The following is a 23,343-nucleotide window of genomic DNA, read 5'->3' as shown; positions in this document are numbered from 1 at the left end:
TTGGACATTGTTAGGTATGGAAATAGATGACAATAGTGAAACAAACTGGCGATGTGAGACGGAAAGGCGAGATACTGAAACAAAATTGGAAATGGGATGGAGAGTAGAACTACGTTTACCTTTCCGTAAGGCAATGTGTAGGTCAAGTCCTGAAGGTTCAGCAATAGGAGCAACGACAGGATCCGCGGACAAGGTAGAAGCTGGAGGAGGGGCCGGTGTCGTTCGACGTGTATACACTTGCCGAATTGGTGGTCGTTCAGTAGGAATCTGTACTGGATGAGATGACGAGTCAACTCCAACAGGAACACCCGGAACGGGATCACTGACCGGAAGAGGAAGAGGAAGTAAAGGTGGAGACGAAGATGCTTCAGTTCCTGAGAAAAAGGGAACATACTCAAAAAAGGTGACATCAGGACAAACATAGCACTTCCGAGTAATGGGATTGTAACACTTGTACCCTTTTTGAGTCCGAGAGTAGCCAAGAAAGACACACTTAATGGAGCGTGCATCCAATTTGTCTATTCCAGGACTCAGATTGTGAACAAAGCACACACAGCCAAAGATACGAGGTGTTAATGGAAAGGGAGACAAGGTGGGAAACAAGATAGAGAAGGGAGACCGACCATGAAGAATAAAGGAGGGCATCCGATTAATGAGGAAACACGCAGTAAGTACAACATCACTCCAAAACCGTTTAGGAACACTCATATGATGAAGAATAGACCAAGCTGTTTCAAGGAGATGACGGTTCTTCCGTTCAGCCACCCCATTTTGTTGAGGAGTGGATGCACAAGAAGTTTGATGAATGATGCCATGCTGTTCTAAATACTGTTGAAAGGAAGTTAGAAAATATTCACGACCATTATCTGAACGAAGAACTTTGATTGGAACACCAAATTGTGTACGTATTTCAGCATGGAATTTTTGAAAAATGGAAAATAATTAACTCCTTTCTTTCATTAAATAAATCCATGTCATTCTTGAACAATCATCAATAAAAGTGACAAAATACTTGTAACCATTATAAGACCTATTTTGATCGGGCCCCAAACATCTGAATGAACCAAAGCAAAAAGACTCAACATACGACTTTCAACTCTAGGACTGAAGGAAACACGACAATGTTTCCCAAACTGACACGACTCACACTGTAACACTGACAAATGACTCAAAGACGGAACTAGTATCTTGAGTGCCTTGAGAGAAGGATGTCCCAGTCGACAATGCCACTGTAGAGGAGTGAGTGAAGTCTAAAGTGCAACTGACGATCCACTACCGTCAAGGTAATACAATCCACCAGCTTCATGCCCCCCACCAATCTTCTTCCCCGTCCTGAGATCCTGAAAAACATAAGAGGAAGGGAAAAAAGTAACAGAGCAGTTAAGAGTCTTGGTTAATTTACTAACAGACATAAGATTGAATGGAAACTTAGGAACATATAGATGATAAAGAAAGAGAAGCCATGTCAACATTGCCAACACTACAAATGGGAGAGGAGGAACCATTGGCAAGGGTAACAGTTTGAGATGTGGAAGTTTCAGAGAGAGAAGAGAACACACCTGGAGTCCTGGTCATGTGATCAGAGGCTCCAGAGTCAATAATCCAAGGAGAGGTTTTAGATGACAGGCAAGCTATACCTGAGTGGGCAAGAGTAGCAGTAGTGTGCTGTGAAGTGGACTGAAGGAACCGCTCATACTCATCACGCGGTACACTCACCATCTCCCTTCCGGAAACGGATGTAGATGTGGAAGGAGTTAAGTCTGCCTGTTGATTATCACTGACATCAACCCCACCAGCAATAGCATGATTGGCCCATTTAGAGGGAGGGCGGCCATGAAGATCATAACAGAAATTTACGGAATGTCCTTCCCTACCACAGTGGGTACACTTCCTTGTAGAGCTGCCTTTTTCTTTCCCACGGCCTCCCCCTGAGTCACGACCACCACCACGGCCAAATATGGAACCACCACGACCTCCTCGGGAGGCATGTCCTCCCCCTTTCGTACCACGTCCACCTCCTCTGGCTGTTACAAAAGCTGATCTATCAGACTGTGTGGGATTCTCTATTTGTCCCAAAGAAATCCTGCGGAGCCGAGAAAACACTTCCTCAAGTGTAGGAAGGGTAGAGCCCCCCAATATTTGGGCTCTAACTGGTTCATACTCTGATTTCAACCCCACTAAGAACCTTGTGACGTCTAGTTGTTCCCTCTGTTGTTGCTGAACTTTAACATCTGGAGTGAGAGGATGATAGACATTGAGTTCATTTCTGAGGTTCTTCATACTGGCATAGTACTCTTCTAGGGTTTTATTTCCTTGTTGCAGACCAAAGTACTCCTGATAGAGTTGATATACCCTTGTAGTATTATCTTGCCCAGAATACAGCTTCTTGGCATGTTCCCATATGTCCTTAGTTGTATCTAAGAACATGAAGTTGGCACTTATTTTGGGTTCCATACTGTTTCATAGCCATGTCATGATTTGAGCATCCTCCTGTTCCCAATCATCAAACCCTGGAGAGTCAGCCGGCGGTTTATCTTCTTTCACATGCTTCGCTTTTCTCTTTTCCTTGAGAAAAACTTCCACCGACTTGGCCCATGGAACATAGTTCTCACCATTCAGTTTAATTGAGGTCATCTGTACACCTAGATAGTCAGAGGAAACCACCACACTAGGTTTCTGATCACTACAACCATCTCCCATTGCTGCCATGATACTCTTTCAATGCTGCCTCTAATCTGAATTCCCAATCACCAACTAAGTGCTGCTGTCAAGAGTTTGATGTTCCAGAACCTACAGCAGTCCCTAAACACAATGATAGATACACACGCCTTTGTTCTTATCCACACCACTACTGATTTCACAAAAAAAAAAACACAGACTACACCGACATTAACTCAGCACTTACTAACCACATGCAAGCTCATTTACAACTACTCAACAAAAACTCAACTAGCTGTCACACCACTACTGCTGTCAAGAGTTTGTGCATTACAAGCACCACCACAACTACTTAGCAAAAACTCAACTAGCTGTCATTGCATTACACATTGCACCATTCGGCCACCTACAGTAGCAGCCCTTACACCATTTGGTCACTGTAAACACAACCTTCGTTTGAGAGCTTCATCCAACCATTCACTCTTGAAGTTGTTTTCTTAGGAAAGAAGGTTCTGAGCACCAGAAAAAAAACTGTGATGTTTCAGGCCTGGGACGAATCACTTTTCTCCATTGACAGCCCAGAGAAGAAAAGGATAGAACTGAAGTTGTCACGAACTGAAACAGGTCACGAACTGAAGTTGTCACGCTCTGATACCATGTTTTCACTGTAACTACTGTAGCTACAGTAGTCCGAACCAGTAAGGAGAAGAAGAAAGAGAAGAGAAGAGAAGAAGAAGATGAAAGAACTGTCGAACTTGATAGCTAAACCCTATCAGTCGACCTCTTAATAGTGATTAGGCTTCTAATTAAATGTACAAGGACTAAACTTCCCCTACTTAAGTATGGGACAGAGAACCTCTAATAAGACTGCCACATAAGCTCATAATTTAACCAAGGTGAGATGACTAATCTACCCTTATTCGGCTAACTCTAACATACCTGAAGGCCCGGGATTGCCTTGGTTGCTTCCATTAAAGTTCAGCATAATGACACTTTCCAAAGGCGGAACCCATTCTGACAGAATTCTATCCTTCTTTGTTGAAGTGTTGGCTATTACTAGCCAATTTCTCTACAAATCATCAAAGGAGAAGTCATCAAAGATATCCACAGTTTTCAGCCAATGGATTGCTCTTGTTAGGATACAATCCTTCATTTCATCTAACCCTCTTTCCTTCTCTAAAAAAATTATTGCATTCCTTTCCTCCCAAAGAGTCCAGAGTGGCTGCCCTGACACATCTCCACATGACCTTACCTCTTCTAGTTAAGCTCCCATTTGCCTCCACCGATTTTTGTTCTTCCCTCTGAGCTTGCTCTTCAGTATTTAAGGTCACCCATTTTCCCTGGTTGAACTCCTCAAGAGCACCTGCGACCTTCTTCCACCCCTATTTAGCTTGTCCCTCCGGTAGGTATACTAATTGTTTCCTCCCTTTGCCAAAGAACTTTGTTAATACAAGAAAACCTCCATTTCTGTTTCTTCTATTTTCTACTATAAATCTTTTTCCCTTGTTTGTCATTTCATTTCTCCATCCCTGTATTCTTTCTGCAAGTAGTAAACCATCTACAAAACCTTAAACCAGTCGACCACTTCTGAGTCCATTAGGATCGTTGCTCGTTGGTCTTCCCTTATTTTCAGACTCTTCATCCCCCTATTTGTTATCTCCTCCATGAGGATCTTCTTCTTCTCCAGCTGAAATACTCTTTTCCATTTTGCCGCCTGAATAAATTTCTCCGTCTCTCGATTCTCCATGAGGATCTTCTTCTTCCACAAAGCTAATTTCCTCCAAAAGGTTACTTTTCTTGTGCTTCCTTTTTTAAGGCTCTTTGCTCTTCCTTGAGTCAATGGGGTTTTCCAACTAAGGAGATTTGGTCTAGACCTGTTCCACCTAAAATTGTTATTTTCTGCTGGGAGGTGTTTTATAGAAAGATTAATACCTTGGATTTCTTGCAAAGGAAAAGACCTTTCATGTGTTTATCCCCTAACTGGTGTGTACTTTGCAGGGCTAGTGGTGAGGATTGCTCCCACCTACTTGTATCTTGTTCCTTTTCTAGAGCTATTTGGAGTTGGATTTTCTCTTTATTTGGGTGTAGGTGGAATCTGTTCACAGACTTAAGCCAACTGTTCGATCCCTCCTTTTTTGTGTGGCCTACAAAAAAAGGAAAATTGATGTGGAGATGTATTAGAGCAGCTGCATTGTGGACAATTTGGGAAGAAAGGAATGCAAGGATTTTCAAAGAAAAAGAAAGAAGCATTCAGGCCGTTGAGGATTGTATCTTGACTAGGGTCATTCACTGGTTGAGAACTTTGGACTTCTTTCATACCTTTTCCTTTGATGATATTTGGAGAAACTGGGTAGTGGTGGCTAACAGCCATACAAGGAAGGACAGGGAATCTGTACTGTGGACCCCTCCGCCTGAAGGATGGGTAAAGCTGAACTTTGATGGCAGCAGCCAAGGAAACCCAGGCCCAACGGGGATAGGAGGGGTGCTGAGAGACATGGAGAGCAACATATTAGCCTTGTTCTCAGGCTCTGTGGGAATAGGAGGCTCTAATAGAGCTGATATTTTAGCAGCGGTACAAGGTATTCAGATTGCAGAAAAATTAGGGGTTCAGCACTTGGTAGTTGAAGGAGACTCTCAAATTGTGGTGGGATGGTTGAAAGACCCAGCTTCAGCCAAGTGGCAACACAGAGATTTATTAAGGAGAGTAAACTGGCTTACAAGAAATATGACTGTTACCTCTCTATGGGTGGGAAGATCAGCAAACACCTTAGCGGATGGGTTAGCTAAGCAGGGGGCTACAAGGGAGCAGCTATTTTAGGATGCTTTGTAATTTTATTTATGGTTAATTCTCTTTTATTTTGATGTAATATTTTTCTGAAGAGGAAACAGCTTGTGCCTCTTCAGTGGTGTTTTTCCTGAATTAATAAATTTCTTCATTCATAAAAAAAAGTAGAAAAAAAGTAAGTGAAACTAAATTTAAGGCATATGATAACTTCATCATAAATTAGGAACTAGCGAGAGAGAGAGAGAGAGTAGAATTTATAGGCAAGCAAAAATTAAAGAAAGTAAAAGCCAAGATGTAAATCATGTTATATGCATCAAAGAGGAAGATCAAAGGATCTTAATAAAAGATGAGGAAAGTAAAGAAAGATGGAAAATTTATTTTGAAAAATTATTAAATGAAGGACATATAAAGTATGCTAATGCAAGAGGGACCAGTAGCTATAATAGTACTAAAAACAGCATGTACCATAATAAAATTAAAATTTCTTAAATGAAGGAGACATTAAATAAGTTGAAGAAGGGAGAGACATTAAGACCTGATGATATCCCAATAGAACTGTGGAAAGGTATGAAAGATGTAAACATATTATGGCTAACTAAACTATTTAATAAGATGATGAAAGCGAAGAAGATAGTGGGTGAATGAAGAAAGAGCACTGTGGTACCTATACTTAAAAACAAAGGCAATATCAAAGTTGTAATAACAAAGAGCACTAGGGGTTGATGTTTGTATTTTGAAAACTCTTTAATGAAGTTACCGTTTCCAATAAAAAAAGTTGTAATAATTATCATGTGATTTACTCATGAACCATGCTATGAAACTTTGAACTGATTGACAGAAAAGTTTAGAGAGAAGAGAAGAGATCTTCATATGGTACTCATTGATTAGGAGAAAGCATATGATAGAGATCCTAGAGATAAAATTGCAGGTTTTGGAAAATAAAGGAGCACCAAATAGGTAATATGAATCTAATTAAGGATACGTGTGAAGGTGCAATAACCAATGTTAGAACATTGGTTTGGAGAGACATCAAATTATACAATTATAGTGGGCTTCAACGTGGCTCAACACTTTATCCTTATTTATTTGCATTACTCATGGATGAATTAACTGAACATATTCAGGAGGAGGTCCCATGATGTTTGTTATTTGCTTATGACAATAGTAATAATAATTGATTAAACAAAAACCAATTTGATATATAAATTTAATAATAATAGGAATACGATTTAGAGTACATTTACTCTTTGAGGGCTGAAATAATGGCTGTATTGGAAGGTGTGCAAAAAGCCAAGGAGTTGTCTATTTGTAAATTGGTAATTGAAGGGGACTCCAAGTTGGTTATTAATTAATTGGCTGCAATAATAGGGGGACGTTGGGTGGTGGGGTTTCATCCATGAGCATAGGAGAATTAGGAATTTGTTACAAAACATGGAGGTCATACTACATTGGGTTAAAAGAGATGCTAACTCCTTTTCTGATTGTCTACCTAAACAAGGGGTGGGAAGAAATCAGTTTTTCTTTGGCAATGTTGTAATCTTTCTTCTTTTTGGGAGAGCTAAGAGAGTTTATGTTTATCTCTCCTTGTTTTCTTCTTTGTATTTTATAGTTTTTATCATCTAAATGAATTGATTAAGTTATTGATCAAAAAACAAAAAATCAGGGTACATTTACAATCGGAGATCAAGAGATAATTCGCAGTGATCTCTTTCATTACCTTGGTATGATATAGTTCATAACAAGGGAGAGATTGTGGATGACATCACCCAAAGAATTAGAACAAGATGGGAAAAATGGAGGGGTGCATGCAGAATCCCATGCGGATGTTGGGTAATCAAGAAACAACATGTCCAAAAAAATGTGTAGTAGAAACGCAAATGTTGAGATGAATAAGTGGAAAAACTAGAAAGGGAGAGTCAGAAATGAACTCATTCAAAGAAACCTAGGAGAAGCTCCAATAGGTTTTAAAATGGGGGAATGTAGACAATGATGATTTGGTCCTATGCAAAGAAGACCTAGCTAGGGGCCATCTTACATTAGGTTGTAATATTTATTTTGTCTTTTAAGTACTTGTCAGAAAACACAACGGAGGTTTAAGTATTCCCATTCATTAAAAAAAGGACAAAATCATCTTGGATTTAGCTAGGAGCCACTGCTTGGTGAAATAGTAAAATCTCGGGCATGAAGCATGAGAAAGAAGGTTCAAGTCTGAGAATGGCTGCTATTTGAGAAAAAAGAAAGGCCAAAGGTTAGGTCTGTATCCAGTTCACCCTTCCTAGGACCTCAGATAACTGGGACCGACATTGTTAATGGCTATGCCAGGCTTAGCTGAACCATCTCAATATCCACCGCAGGTAATAAGTCTTCCTTTCCTGTGTCAATGATGAAAAATAGAGTGATACTGCGGGATACACATTTATCCAGTTACAATATACAGGAGTTAAGAATATTGTCATTCACAACATTTGACAGTGGATTAGTATTTATAGGAGCAACTTCACATACCACACTGAAAATAAGTCAATGAGCACTAGGCATATCACAAATGATTGCATAAATTTCAAAATCTAGTAAACTTGAGTCCAATATAGTGTTTTAAAAGCACAAGGGGCAATTTGCGCCCGAGGCGCAAGGCAAGGCGCACACCTTTTTGAAGCGAGGCACAAAAATGGTAAAAAAAAAATTCAAAAAAGTGCAAAAAAATATTAAATATATATTAGTAAAAAATATAAACTTGAATTTTAAAATAAATGTTTTAAAAAACCTGGGCTGAGGCGCAAGGTGCACCAGGCACACGCCTAGGACCTAGGCAAGGCGCATACCCTAAAATGTGCCTTGCTTGTGCACCTACGCGCACCTTTTAAATCACTGGTCCGATAACATTTCAAAATGCACAAGAATCTTGATCAATACCAAAAGTGCCTTGCAAAATATGAGATACCCTTATTTGTTGATACTAGTTCATGATTCACAAATAGGTTAAAGAAGAGTCTGAACCATGATCTTTTAGTAACACTAAGAACTTTCTTCCAGTTCATATGCACTTAAAAAATATGTGCAGGACATAACAATTTATGCCTTAAGAAAATAATATTGTCTTCTATCACTAATTGAGCTTTCAATACATAGTTTGAAATACCATTTTCATTGGTGTGCCCCATAATGGTCGCATTTCCAAGTCGGCTGTTGTGGAAAGGATACCTTTTGGCAATGCTTCACTCCCATAAGGCTGGCATTGATTCTAAGAAATAAAAACAATACATATCATAAAGTATTTAATCATCTATGTGAAATTTGTAGAACAGAACAGACAATAAGAAAGACAAAGAAAACTCAACTCACCATTAATCCCAATCATTTGGGGTCAGCTAAAAAGAAAATAAACTAAAATATATAAAAGTAATAACCTTGCATGCATGAGATGGCCTATTCTGCTGGGTATCAACAGCTCCCCATCTTGAGAATTTCTGCATATTCAATCCAAAAATCCATTCACTATACGCCGAAATGCATTTGAAGAACAGCTTTGATGTACAAACAAAGAAAGAAAAAAAATGAAAAGAATACAATAAACAGAGAAAACAATGATGCAAGTGCTGCAGTATGACACAAACTTTAAGGCTGTGTTTGGTTTGCGGGAAAATATTGTGATACAAGAAAGTTCTATAAACAAAGTGAAAAAAAATACACTTCCTAGAATGCAACTATAAACTAAACAAAGTTTAGTTTTGTGAGCTAGATTGTCAATTGGTAGAACTGGTTGGATCATGGCCCAACTGATAGAGATAAAAACATGAAAACTACCAAAATTAAAACTAAATAGAAAGAGATCACATGTTGTATATTGATCTATAAAGGCTCATGTTCTGAGTCACAATCCTGCCACTCTGATTGGTAGTTAGTTACTTAATTTTGGAGTTAAAAACTACAAGAAAAAAGGTTCAGAGATGAGCCTTCCACCTGAAATCTTGGTTTTTCACCTTGATGAAAGTCCATTGGTCTGTTTAATTTAATATAGCCGATGGAACTATTTTTTCAGCCATGAAGAAGATGAGGCTCCACTCCACCATCCCTTAATCTGCCCTTTCATTTGAATTCCCATCCTCACCACCATCTCATTCTAATCAGAAAATACTGCCTAAATAAGCTCCCTCTCACACAATCCTCCATCCACACCATCAACAAAAATATATTCTCAGTTCCTCACACAATTTGTTGATCTTTATGCTTCACTTATCTAAAACAGATGGTAATATGGGCACTTCCCCCAATAAAGTGGAAAAACTACCTCCATTTTCTGCTCAACTTTGGTGGCCCTACGTTTTTTGATGATAACAAACTCATTGAGAGTACTAATAGTGTGATTAAGTATGCATCTATCTTAAATAAGCTTCTCTGAGCCTCAATTGTATTAAAGCAAGTTTGCTACCAAAGATGAAGAAGTGGAAGTTTTACTTGATCAGCTGCTTGTGCCTCATGTTCGCATTACCATCTCCAAGTATCTCCACTGAGGAAGCTCCAAGTGAATTCAAGCACGACAAGGCTACTTCAAGAACTCAAAAGATTTGGAGCTGATCAAGAGGTTAACTGCTACATCAACTCAACAAGGAGGAAGACTACATCAAGTTGTACTTAAAAATGTTAGTCTTTAGGATCTTAATGTGATCATTTGTGTAAGATGCACTCTCTATGATGCTCAACAAGACCAAACTCAGTTTAGGCAACCTCAGAGACCATTGGCTAGAATAGGTTTGGTTCCTAGGATTTCCTAGACTTAAACAAGTGATTACAATCTTAAAAGTCTATTTTGAAAGCTTAAAGGAAGGAAGTACCAAACCTTTGGATGGATATTTCCAAGGTTTCTAAGTGTTGGGCTGTCTATAAGGCAAGATTGTGATGGCTTTGTAGTATAGTTGACTACTCAGAAATGTACAGTTGACTAACTGTGACAGTCGAGGCATGATTTTCTTGAGTGAGAGACATAGTCAACCACTAGAAATGTATAATGGACCAACTGCGGAAGCCGAGGCATGATTTACCAAGACTGTGAGAGAAGTAGTCGACTACCCAAAAATGCATAGTCAACTAACTGAAACAGACAAGTTCAAGTTGATATTAGTCGACTAATAATAGGAAGTAGTTGACTGGAAGAGAAAAAAGATTCCTCCCTTCGTCTAGTAGATGGCTACCAAAATTTCGTAGTCACCTACTTAAAATAAATTTGACCATTTAAAGGCTTAAACACGCATTGCTATCTTTGGTAAGCCTTCTATCATGTTGGAGCAAATTTGAGTCATTATTAAGAATGGTACAAACCCTCCAACAACTAGAAAATGGTCACTTACTCTCAAATCCTCTATAAATATAGATGTTTAGCTTGATTCAAAGCAAGCAAGAGAAAAACAAAATGCTATCATTCTAAATAGCGTATAGTTTCTTTTAGAGAAAGCAAGTTAGCAAGAGTCATTTGTGTTGAGGAGATTCTATTGCTTCAATAATTTCAGAGGTGAAAAAAAAAAACTAAGAAGCCTTTGAGCTTGTACAATCTCACCCATCTATTGTGGATCTCATTGAGTTGAGCATCTTAAGAGAAAACTCTTGCAACTTAATAGGTTTGAGTTTTATATTTCTATATCTACCTATCAAGAGGTCTCTTGTTGTAACCTACAATGTTGTGCTAGGAAGTCACAGATGAACATGGGAGGATTCATGGAGATAGGACACTGGAGAAAAAACATTGAAGATTAAAGCTAAGGAGCTTCTTTTTGAAGAACTGACACTAAAGGGGCATTTGAGTCTGAAAATCAGGGAAACAAGGAGAGGAGTGGTACTGGTAGAAGGTATGGGGGTGATTGAAGGTTTCAAGGAATTTTTGGAAGGTGCAAGTAACAAGGGTAAACAAATCAGCTGTAAGGAGTTTCTTTCAGAAGCAGGAAGAAAATATGTAGTAGAGTGCAACAGAAATTCTAAAGGGTCTATCATAACCTTGACAGAAGGAGAGGTCAGGGTTGGAAGGAAGTTCTTGGGGTATTAAGTGAACTGCTGCAATGGTTGGGTGATAAAAGAGACGAAAATTCAACAGTAAAAGGGAAGTCAAATAGTACTAATAACCAGGTTGAGGATAATAAGCAAGAGGCTCTAATAGTAACAATTGGGGCAGGAAAACACAGAATGGGAGCAAATCTAAAGGGAGAAGACTGGGGAAACAAATTGATAGTTAAAACATCAACCTATGTTGAAGACTAGACGAAAGTTTCAGAGTTGTTAACAACAAGATTGAAGTTGCAGAAAATGTTCATCTTAACTCCCTTTGAAAAAGGAAAGGCACTGCTGGATTTACTTGAGAACAAAGTAGAAGTTGAGGCCTTAAACATCGAAGCTAAACTTGGGAACCTCACAATCTCAAGATGGTGTCCAGGGTCAAACGCCAGAGACGTCTTTATTGAAGATGGGTTGTTGGTTCGAATACTAGGCCTGCCTTTTCATTTGTGGAAGCAAGAAACTGCTGAAGCCATTGCATTGATGTGTGGAGGATCACTTGGTGGTGTATTCTGGAGAGACCTCTACTCGGCTGCTATTCTACTAAATGGAGTAAATCCAGAGGAGATACCACGGAAGATAGAGGTGAGAGTCAAAGGACAGTTCTATTGGTTGAGTGGGGCCACCGATTTGTGTTTAGTTTATTTTCTTTAAAATTAAGAAGTTGTTGGGCCTTTGGCCCATCAGTTTTTATTTTAAAAGGGTTGTAACCATTTTAGTTTGAGTTGCCGCCCTACTAAGGGCATCTTTGTAATATCTCATATTTAAGTTAAATATAAATAGAATGAGAGGCTGGCGGCTAGGGTTATGATACACAATCCTAGTTGACCTTCTTCTCCTTCCTTCCCTTTCTCTTTCTATTGCTGAAATCTACAACTTTCTCCTCTTCCTTTCACAAGAAGCTTGACCGAATCATCAGATAGTGGTTTCTACTTGGTATCAGAGCAGGTTGAAGGTTCTAGAAGTGATTCTCTCATGCAGCCCTAGATCGGCCGACTGCATGGAGATTTAAGAGGCTGATTGAAGCTCTCAGGTAAGCCCAGTTTTTGGATTTTCTTGATGGATCTGTATGCCCTGTAGCTGGTCTAGGGTTTCTCATCAGAATCAGGAAAAACTGGAGGAAGGGGAAGAGTCATGTTTTTGTTGGACTCTTCAATTTTGACCTAAGTAGTGGCGCCCTAATTTTTTAGGGTTCCTTGGAGTTTTTTATAAGGGGCGATTCAAGTCCCCCATGGTTTGGAGGCTTCTAGAGAGAGCAGTTGCTTTTTCTCTCTCTTCTCCCATCCCACAGAAAAGGAATCTTTTGTGGAAAGAAAGTCCAGGACACCAAAGAAGTGTCGTTGGTTCTAGAAGGTGTTTTGTTTGTTCTTGCTGCTTTTTTATTTGTTTTCTATACACTTTTGAGAAGCATGGAGGGACACAGAGTTGAATATAAGCTCGGGAATGAAATGAGACCTGTGGGAGAAGGTGCTGGAGACCCCTTCGGAGCTAGGACCATTACTACAGTTAGGTTGGATGGTACAAACTACTTGGAATGGTCCCAATCTGCAAAGATGGCAACTGGGGCTCGTGGAAATTTGGGGTATATTACTGGTGAAGAGGTGAAACCTGAAACTAGCAACTCCCGGTGGGTGCAGGAAAATTATATGGTAATGACATGGTTGTGTAATTCCATGTTGCCACACATAAGTAAATTTTTTTTATGGGCAAATACTGCTAAGGAGATATGGGATGGGGTTGCAGAAACCTAATCACAAAGGAAGAATGTTGCTAGGGCTTATCCACTGAGAAATCAAATAGGCTGCAGGGCAGCCGAACTTTTGCATAGGTTGTAGCTGGCACCAATACTAACGATTTAAACAAGGAGAAGGTGTTGGTTCAAGGAGAACCGAACCCAGGTCTGGTGACTCTAAACCAGACGAAGGATTGAACGCATGTGGCCCCTCAAAAGTCACGTGGCATCACAGGTTGTAGTTGTGGGCCAAGTAATCAGCAAAAGCCCATCAAGAAGTTTGGGTCAACACTCAAAGGTTCAAAAGGAGCCCATGATAGCCCATTTGAAAAAAAGAGTTAGGGGGACCACGTGAGTCACTTAAAACTCACGTGGTTGAACAGGGGAGCCTCTTCTAGACGGGATGATGTGTTTATCATCGTCCTCTTCACAACCTTCTACTGGTTGCCGCTCCTCAGGAACGAAATCGATTGGACAAAGCTTGCTACAATGGATTCCTGTGAAGAAACAAAGCAAGATTTCACCTGAAAGACGAAATCCTAGGTGTGCAAAAAGGAAGGATTTGACTTTCTTAGGAGATGGGGGCTGGTTAGACGAGGAATACAATGAAGATTCAAACAAGGAGGATGCAAATAACATAGGTAGTGTTGAGTTGCAAGTTAAAGGGGATTTCCTGGAGGAAAGCTGTTTCAATACAGAGATTTTGTTCCTAGAGGGAGATTCAACTATTGGGGGTGAGATCAAGACAGACAGGAAGGCTGAAACGTTGGCTACTGATGTTGTGCAAGCTACACCCTCCTTAATTGAGGGAGCTAATCAAAGAGAGCAGTATTGTGAAGATATATCTTGATGTACATTATTAGTATAACCCTTGTTGTACAGTACTCTTATTATTTTATTTGTTCTTTTTTATCTTTCAGCCCATAAGGGCATTCTTGTAACAATACATATCTTTTAATATAAAAGGGGCTCTTTGGGAAGAGGAAGGTAACTCAGTTTTTGATGAGGCTTAGACATGAATATGAGATAATCAGGTCCAATATTCTGAGTAGGGGAACACTTCCAGATCTAGATTCTGTTTTAGGGGAGCTACTAAGGGAAGAGATTAGGCTTCTCACTGTTGTCGGATTTGATGGAAAGATGACTAAAATTGGGTCTGAAACAACTTTTATTGCTCATGGAGGTAAGAATTCAACCTCCAAAGACTTCTCCAAAACCCAGTGTTATGAGTGTAAGGGTTTTGGGCATATTGCCTTTCACTGTAAGAAGAAGAATGTCTGCACCTATTGCAAGCAACATGGTCACATCATTCTAGATTGTCCAATCTGACCAGCTAAGGGTTCTCAGAAAAAGACTCAACCTCGGGCCTATCAGGTAACAAATGGACAGGCAACTGACATTGTGTCCACTAAGGGTGATTCTTCGGTGAAAAGCAATTCCACTAGATCTATGGATAAATAAAAGGTTCAAAATTTAGTATACTTTGCTATTTCCTCTGTTTTTTCTACTATTGGCTTGTCTAGTAAGTTCTCTGCATATTGCTCTTCTCCTTCACATGCTTGGATTATAGATTCAAGTGCCACCAATCAACTAAATCCATCTTCTAAGATTCACCGTAAACACATTGTTACTGCCAATGGTGAAAAGTTAGACATTATTGGTAGTAATGATTTATCCCCTAAATTGTCACCCATTATGTCCTTCCCTCTCTCAAAAACCCTCTTAGTACCCAACCTTACTACTAATCTAATTTATGTTAGTTAACTTGTTGATGAAGGAAATGCTCTCACCTTTTCTCATGATGATTGCTTGATATAGGACTGATACAATGGAAAGGTGAAAGGGAAGGGGCATAGGCTGGGGCGTTTGCTTGCACTGGAGTTCGAGAAGTCTCAATCAAGAGCTTCTCTGTTGAGTTATAGAAATAATGTTTGGGATTTATGGAATAAACAATTGGGTCATCCATATTCTCAAAAATAGAAGTTTTTGTTTGACTCTGGTTTAACTAAGAATAAAATTCCTCCTGTTCATACTATTGATGTTTCTTACACTGCTTGTTGTTCGAGTAAAAGTTATGTTTTACCTTTTCTTCACACTTTTGAGTATGCCACTAAACCTTTTGAAATAATACATAGTGATATTTGGTTTGCTTCTATTACTTCACTATTAGGATACAAATACTTTGTATTGTTTATAGATGATTGTACCAGATACACTTGGATTTATTTTCTACAGCACAAATCAAAGGTCTTTGTGACATTTAAATTATTCCATACTTTGGTGCAAACTCGTTTCAAGTGTAATATGAGTATCCTCCATTCAGATTCAGGGGGAGAATATAGAGACGGAGACTTTCAAGCCTACTTGAGGAGTTATGAAATTCAATCTCTGCGCAGCTGTCCAGACACTCCTCAACAGAATGGTGTAGCTGAACGGAAGAAGACATATCCTCAGTGTTGTGCGGAAATTACTACAGGAATCCCACGCCCCGACTTCATTTTGGGTAGAAGCAACTAGTACAGTTGTGTATTTGATCAACTATCTTCCTTCTTCTGTTCTTGGCAACACTTCTTTTTTTTTTTTATCAGCAAAAGAGAACTTTATTTGAATTTAGGGTTAGATTAAAGTTTTACAGCTTTGTGTATGGGATTAATGCTCCCACACTAGTACATATTTCTGTCCCACTTTACATTGCAGCCCAAAACAATTGTTGCCTCAAAGCCCCTTGTTTAGCATGATAATCAACTAGCCCATTTGCACTCCTTCTAACCCATTTGAATTCAGCCTCTACCACCTTTGCAACCTTTTCCACTTCCCTTATCACTTGTTTGAAAGTCCACGGAGTATTTCTATTGTTTTTAGCCCAAGAGGTGATCATCTTGGAATCCCCTTCAACCTCAATATGCCTCAGTCCTAGCTGCTTAGCTATCTTCAGTCCTTGTAGCAATGCCATTAACTCATCTTTTAGAGAGTTGTCAATTCCAATCGGTCCAAAGAACAAAGCTAATATTCTCCTTTTAGAATTTCTGGTTACTCTTCCGATACCTGACAGTCTCGGATTTCCAAGAGAGCTTCCATCAAAATTCAATTTAATCCTATTGCCATCTGGAGGTTTCCATTCCATCCTTTCTCTTTCACTCTTGAGGATTGTGCTACTTCTATCCAAGATCTTAGAATGTTTGTGATTGAGAAGTCTTGAAAGATATGCAAAGATTTTACCCAATGAGCTACTTTAAATTTAATGGTGTTGATTACCTCCTCCATTGTTCTACTCTTCTCCAAGAATATTCTGTTATTCCTTTCTTCCCAAATCACCCAACAAATAGTTGCCTTGTAGCTTTCCACATAACCTTCCCTCTTTTCTTTGGTTGGCTCAAAAAGTCACAGTTGAAAAGTCTTGCCACATCTTGAGGGGAAACCCACCTGCAACCAAAGAGAGTACAAAAAAATTCCCAAACGTAATGCACGAAGGAACAAAATAATGATAGATGTGCCAAGGACTCACCACTTTCCTTACAAAGGGAGCACATGTGAGGAGAAAGGCAAGCAAAAGGTCTTCTTCTCTGCAGCATATCACAAGTATTTACCTTGCCAAGGAAAATTTCCCAACAAAAAGCTTGAATTTTTGGGGGCATAGGCTTACTCCAAATTTCTTTCACAGGGAAATCCCCAAATGGGATGCTAGGTGAAGCAAGAACACTAAAAAAGGAAGAACATGAGAAGAAGCCATCTGAAGGGCCTTTTCATATTTTGGAATCTTCCAAGGATGGGTCCAAGTGAACTTGTCCTATTAGATCCAGCAACTGAACTAAAGAGTCACATTCATTTTCCCTGAGGCCCCTTCCAAAACCCAGATTCCAATTGACCCCATTTGGACCAGCAATCTGCAATCAATCCCCAGTTCAGTATACCTGCATTGAAGTGGCTCCCACTCTAAGATCCTCTCTGCTATTTTCTTTGCCTGAGACGATAAAAAGAATCCTCCCCCTGTTATCATGTTGAACAGGCCATTTTGGTATTTATTCCTTTGCAATCCATGACTCAACTTGCCTTTCATCAGGGTTGGATATGATGAAAAGACCAACCAGACATGCTTCCAGTACCACTAGTCTCTCTTTCAACTTTGCACCCTCCTTAACTTTCCACCCACCAAGATGCCATGAGTTTAGGAAATAGAAAGCCGTATCCTTGTTTCCCTAGCTGTATTCGATTTGGCATCTGTAACTGGGTATCATAGTTTAGGAGATTACAAATTACCCTAGTCCCTAATTTGGTTGTCTATGAAAAATCAACTTTTGTTATTTATAAATTACTCTATTTTTTTTCTTTACAAGCTATTCATATTTACTATCTAGAAGGATTCTAAGAATCTTCTTAGTAAACCTGTATTTGGAGGAACCTAACACTAATATGGAATGCTTACATAACACATTCAAAATTTTCTCTTTCCTGGGAAGGGGCTTTTCTAAAGACTAAAGAATAAATAAGTGACCAACCATGCCTTAACCCTCAACCCAGTTTGCTCTTGTAATTAACCTCAAAAGCCGAATAACCAACACTCCAAACTGCAAGATATGCTTCTATGCTATTTATCAAATTAAGAATATCTGCATAATAATGATAAAAGAAAAAAAAAATCAACCACAGGTTTAAAATGATGTATACATCTTTGTAGTTTCTGGCTGTGAATGCACTCCCAATCAAGAGGGCTACACAAATCAAAGCAGCTCCACAGAGACATGATCTGCTTTTTGGATCCACCAGTAGAGAAACCTGAGAAAGGAAGACGGTAAAATAATACAAACATGGTTGCATCTGTGGATAAGCATAACATTTTGCTTCCATGAGTATCAAAACTAAAATGCCATTTTAGATTCCTGGATTTAAAGATGAAAAGAAACTATGAAATTCCAACTGAAGTGCTTGCATAGATATATTTCAGTGGCAAGGAAAAAGGGTTAAAGTTTCAGCTGTGGATCTGCTTGGCCAAAATCAAAAAACAAGATGAGAGGTGCCAAATGAATTAGGTAAAACATTTATAACCGTTCCAGTAAGCTGATCAATGTTGATTCATGATTACCCGTTCCCCTCACTTCAATTCCAATATGAGATAGTCAAGTGGGACAACAATTGAAGAACTTCTCAAGAAGACAAAGAACTGAAGATGACACTGAATCTTGTGATCTAGGATCTACATTTTTTTTTTAATTGGAAACAGTAACTTTCATTAAAAATAGCAATTAATCATCATACACAGTCAACCACTCAGAATATGAGTGTTGACCCCAATCAATTTCAAAAGTTCCAATACAGCCCCAAAGAAGTTTACCCTGAAGGTCCCCTGCTTTGCTAAACTATCAACCACAGAGTTGGCTGACCTCCTTACCCATTTGAATATTACTCCAAAATCCCTTGCTAAGAAAAGTATTTCCCTTATTTGTTGTCTAAAAGTCCATATACTCAGCCATTTTTGTCTGCAGCCATCCTATTAACAGCTTAGAATCTCCCTCCACCTCAAAGTTTTGAAATCCCCATTGCTTGGCCAATCTCAGGCCTTGTAGTAAAGCCATAATTTCAGCTATCAGAGAGTCTCCCACACCTATGGGACCAGAATATAGTGCCACCAGTCTGCCCTCCCCATCCCTGAAGACTCCCCCAGCTCTAGAGGGTCCTGGATTACCCAAGGAGCTTCCATCAAAGTTTAATTTTACCCTTTGTTGTGCTGCAGGTGTCCAATAAGACTGAAACACAAACCGTCTAGTTGAAGAATTTGCCACTGCAGACCATCCCCTTAGATCATCCACTGCTGATCTAGAATCTACATTGACCAATAGGAAAATTTATATGGTCTTTTTTTCCTATTAGTAACAATCAAGGATTTTTTATTGGAAACTATAAATTTGATTCAATAGCAAATAAATGTGGTTACATGTTAAAGCATGCAAAACAGCCCTACAATGTAACATTTAAATTTCAAATAAGGCTAAAACAGCTCAGATATGTTTCTCTATTGCTTGGCTAGTGCATCAGCCAAGCCATTTTCTGTTCTTCAAACCCATTGGAATCTGACTCCTTTTTTTTCACTAGGTGTCATACCTCCCACATTCTCATCCAGTCTACAACCCGCTTAGAGTCACATTCCACCTCAAATTTCTCACAAGCCTAGTTGTTTTGCAATCCTCAACCCTTTTCTTAGTGCTGGAATTTCTGCCCTCAAACTTTTATTGTTGAACCATAATTACCAATAAAAAAATTGAACCAGAATTGATAATAATTCAATAAGATGAACGGTGCACGTGAATAACATTTAGGAGCATATATAGATAATGACGGTCAAGAAGATATTGTATCAGTTGATAAGGTTTTAAGGTTAAGAAGGTAGCACACTTTGGTTGAAAGAGAAGCTGAGTTTGGCAAGAAATGGGGAGTGTTCCTTTTAGGAGGGGAAGAAGCAACTAGAAGAGATAATTAAAACTTCTAAAATCCGGTGAGAGTACACAAGAGAAGCTAGGAGAGTGAGGGCTGAGGTTTTGAGAAGTTTTTGAGGGTGGTAGGTGGAGAACGTAAGGGTGGTGATATGGCAGTTAAGACAAAGGAGTGGATATTGATATGGGGATTTAATTCAGTGAAAAGTAAATGGAACTGAAGGTTTTGGGGGGTGGATTATGATGCCATCTTAGGAGGGTGGATGGAATTTTTGTTGGTAAGGCAAGATGATCAAGAGAAGGGTTGAGGTGGGGTATTTCCATTTTTTAGTTTTACATGGATAATTTGATTTAGTAAATGAAGGTGATATAATAGTGGAGGGATGGCTGTTTGGGGTCAGGATCTCCTGAAAACAAAACCCCTGCACATACTCTGCAAGCATGGGCATCCAGCTGCACATTAGAAACATCTCCTCATGAATTTAAGATGCATGTACAGGAGATATTCCCAATGTTAGGCTGGATTCCATGTTCTCAGAATTTTGCTTTCAGGAGATCCAGGCTCCTGTTTGGGTGGTTTTTGGTTTAGCGGGCTATTTTTGTTTTATCCTGTATATTGTTCTTCTCTTGTTGATGTCTTATCACCTGAGATTTTACCATTTATTCTCTTTTAATAGAATTTATTCTTTACTATCAAAATAATATCATAAGAAAGTATCTACCTCTTTTTCTGATAGTTATCTTTAGACCTGGCAAAAAGTTGACCCAGCCCACGAACCCGACCCAACCAACCCGAAGAAAAACAGGGTTAGGGTCTCATATTTAGCTACATGAGTGTGAGGATGACCCGACCTGATCCAACCAAGAAAAAGCTGGGTTTGGTTATGGGTCAACCCGCTGACCCGATTGTCAGGTCTAATTGGGACTATTTATGCATTGTTAGTCTTTAATTTTTACTATTTAGTCTTTACTCTTTGAATTGTTAAATGTTCAAGTTTTCTTATTTTATATTTTGAATTCTAAGGTTAATTCCTTTAATTTTGGCATTTTTAAGTATTTTTTCATTATTTTTTTAAATTTCAGTCTTTTTTTTTGGATGACCCAAATTGACCCATTGGTCAACCCTAACCTGAACATTTAGGGTTAGGGTCTAGCATTTGACAACCCAACCCAAAATTCAACCCGACCCAAATCAACCTGAAGTGTCTTGACCCAACCTGAACCCGACCCACCCAACCCAATTGGCAGGCCTAGTTATCTTAGAAACAGTTATACAGGGTTGGAGCCAAGATGATAAACTGTAGTTTCCTGGTGTGTATGAGAACCATAACCCACCCTATGAAAGAAAAGGAAAAAAAATATATATTTAAGTTTGCCCTCTGTCTTAACATAATAAAAAAGGTGGATCAGCTAGAGTCAAGACACAGGGCCATCCGTTTTCCTCTCTTCTTGGCTAATGAGCTGATCCCGAAAGCATATGAAAAAATAAATAAACAAACAAAACTAAAACAAGCTTATTTAAGGCGCCAGTGGTTGCCCTTCAAATGCTTGTTCGTTATTTTGAACTATCCACATTTTTACTTAATTTAATTTTTCAATCAACTACCTTGCACTTCTTAGCTGTAAATAAAGAGGGATATTGTTAGAGTAAAAAGAAGAATAAAAGGAAAGACATTTTGGGAAACATTAACGAACATTTAGTTAATCCACATCGCCATTGTGACTAAATTCAAATAAATTCTTTGCATTTAATAGTCATTATTTGACTCAATCAAATAAAAATTTGCAGTAAGCACTATTAAACCAGTAAATTTCTTCACCATCCAGTGTACTTCAACAAAAAAGTCAAGTAAATATAAACTTATCCAAGCATAATTACAAGGAACCTTACGTAATTTGATATCTTCATCTTCCATGAAATTAAGAATCAGCTAATGATATGAAGAACAGCTATTTTCCCATCTCAAGGAATCTGTGAACAATGTAGAAGAAAATGAATAAAATTTAAGAAGTAAAAGAAAGACGGCCCAAAAGCAAGGAAGATTAAAAAAACAAAAAAATAAAGAAAGAAAGAAATAAAGAAAGGGGTGGAACAAAAACAACAGAACAATAAAAAAGAAGGATATTAAGGTTCAAGCTTCAACCTTACTGACAAGCAAACATTGATAATGAGAGAGAGAGAGGGTTGTAACTTATCCTTGACAAGAACCAAGTTGTGGATTGTGGACTAACCAAGCAACTTCAGCTTGAACGGTGGAAGTCAGAAGCTACTAGTCTGCAAGAGAGATAGAAAGAGAATCTGGACCACGCGAAGAGAAGCAACGTCGTAGGGCGAGAAAAGTAACATCGTGGGGCGAGAGGAAAGATCTCACAGCAGCATTTGCGATATAATGCATACACGTCTATGCAGAGTAAGGCGATTTAGAAGGCGTGTGTAGCTTGCCTGTTTGGAAAAACAGTCTGGGCTCTGGAAAAACTTGGCTCTTCGAAAGCTCCTACACAGCTCAGACTGCCTTTTACAAACAGCCAAACTTTTCGCTGATTGTAATTAGCCCTCCTTGTATAAACTTAAAGGACTTTTAATGAAAATATTGTCCAAACCCCAAACCAGTGAGTTTAGAGAAGAAAAAAGTTTTTTTGAGACAAAATTATCCGTCTTTCTCATCGTCTTCCATGGGCATCTGCAAGCTTGATTTCTCTGTTCTACTAGTGCTTAATCTTTTGTATCTTATTTATTAGTTTTATTTTGTCAGACTTGTTTTTTTCTGGTCTGATCTTATGAAGAATTACACTGGTTGTCAAGATTATACATTTGTATTACTATGGCTACAGTGGTTTTCCAGTTTAAACTTTAATGTTGCTTCTTGTGCTATTATAATCAGCTTACCTTCATCCAGTGGTAATATATAGTCATTCATTGTTGGTAGTCTTGTAGCTTCTACTCTGAAATTTAATTTTAATTATGAAACCCAACAGATAAATCCTGTTTTCCTATGTTTTTGTATTCCATCCTTTGTGTTTGTTGTATTCTTTTGTTTGTTTATTCACATGATCACATTCCTTTGTACAATTGTATCGTAATCTGAAACACTCATAAACCCTTTTGGATTTGAATTTAGTTTACATTAATTATAATTTTGACACCCTTGTCGTTTTCCTTCCGTCTGTCATAGAATTGGCTGGTTTAGAAAGAGTGCAAATTCAAATATGTTCAGGACACACAGATGGAGCCTATGCGTATTTATGTTTGCACCGAACATATCTGTATTTGCACTCTTCCCAAACAGAGCCCATGGAGATGAATTAACTGTTCATGAGGAAATTGCTTTTCTGTTTTTTTTGGACAAAAAAGGTACTATCAAACTGTAACTGTACCGATGATATATGGAACCGTGGAATTGGTTTTCATTTTAGTTTCAGCTTTCAGGACACAGAGAGAATAAAGTGATGAGAGAAGTTCCGGCAAATTTACGGTGTAGAAGAGCTCTGGAATGTGAAAAAAAGATACTAATATATAAGGGTTTTGAAGGGAGTCCGGACCCAACATGTATGAGATGTGTGGTGTCGGATCATGTTGGGAAGGCGTTGGAACTTATGTTGCTGGTAGGTGATTTCAACTGAGGCTGGATCTCCTATCTGCACGTACCATAGGACACTGCAGCTGTAAGTTGGGGACATGTTTACATGTCATCATTTATGGAGAG

The 23,343-nt window shown here is 38.8% G+C and overlaps 1 protein-coding gene across 6 annotated transcripts in view; it reads right to left on the bottom strand.

Moving 5' to 3' along the window:
- LOC148864066 (uncharacterized) overlaps positions 1 to 22,417 on the bottom strand; it is a 47,345-nt gene extending 24,928 nt beyond the window's left edge. For 2 of the 6 annotated variants that reach the window (XM_088979964.1, XM_088979962.1), the window contains exons 1-5: positions 21,872 to 22,404; positions 21,531 to 21,611; positions 17,880 to 17,987; positions 8,851 to 8,910; positions 8,583 to 8,684 (exon numbers count right to left, since the gene is read on the bottom strand). In XM_088979964.1, coding sequence (XP_088836090.1) covers positions 8,583 to 8,684; positions 8,851 to 8,910; positions 17,880 to 17,987; positions 21,531 to 21,548 — 288 coding nt within the window. In that variant the 5' untranslated portion in view covers positions 21,549 to 21,611; positions 21,872 to 22,404. Of the gene's footprint in view, positions 1 to 8,582; positions 8,685 to 8,850; positions 8,911 to 17,879; positions 17,988 to 21,530; positions 21,612 to 21,783 lie in introns of all 6 variants that reach the window. The other 4 variants (XM_088979959.1, XM_088979960.1, XM_088979963.1 and 1 more) reach the window with 4 other exon arrangements.
- Positions 22,418 to 23,343: the final 926 nt, after the last annotated feature.

Source organism: Nelumbo lutea, chromosome 3 (assembly GCF_056320005.1).
Source record: "Nelumbo lutea isolate HS-2025 chromosome 3, American lotus-T2T, whole genome shotgun sequence".
NCBI classification, from domain to species: Eukaryota; Viridiplantae; Streptophyta; class Magnoliopsida; order Proteales; family Nelumbonaceae; genus Nelumbo; species Nelumbo lutea.
Note: the sequence above shows the minus strand (reverse complement) of the source record. Positions and strands in the feature narration are given on the sequence as shown.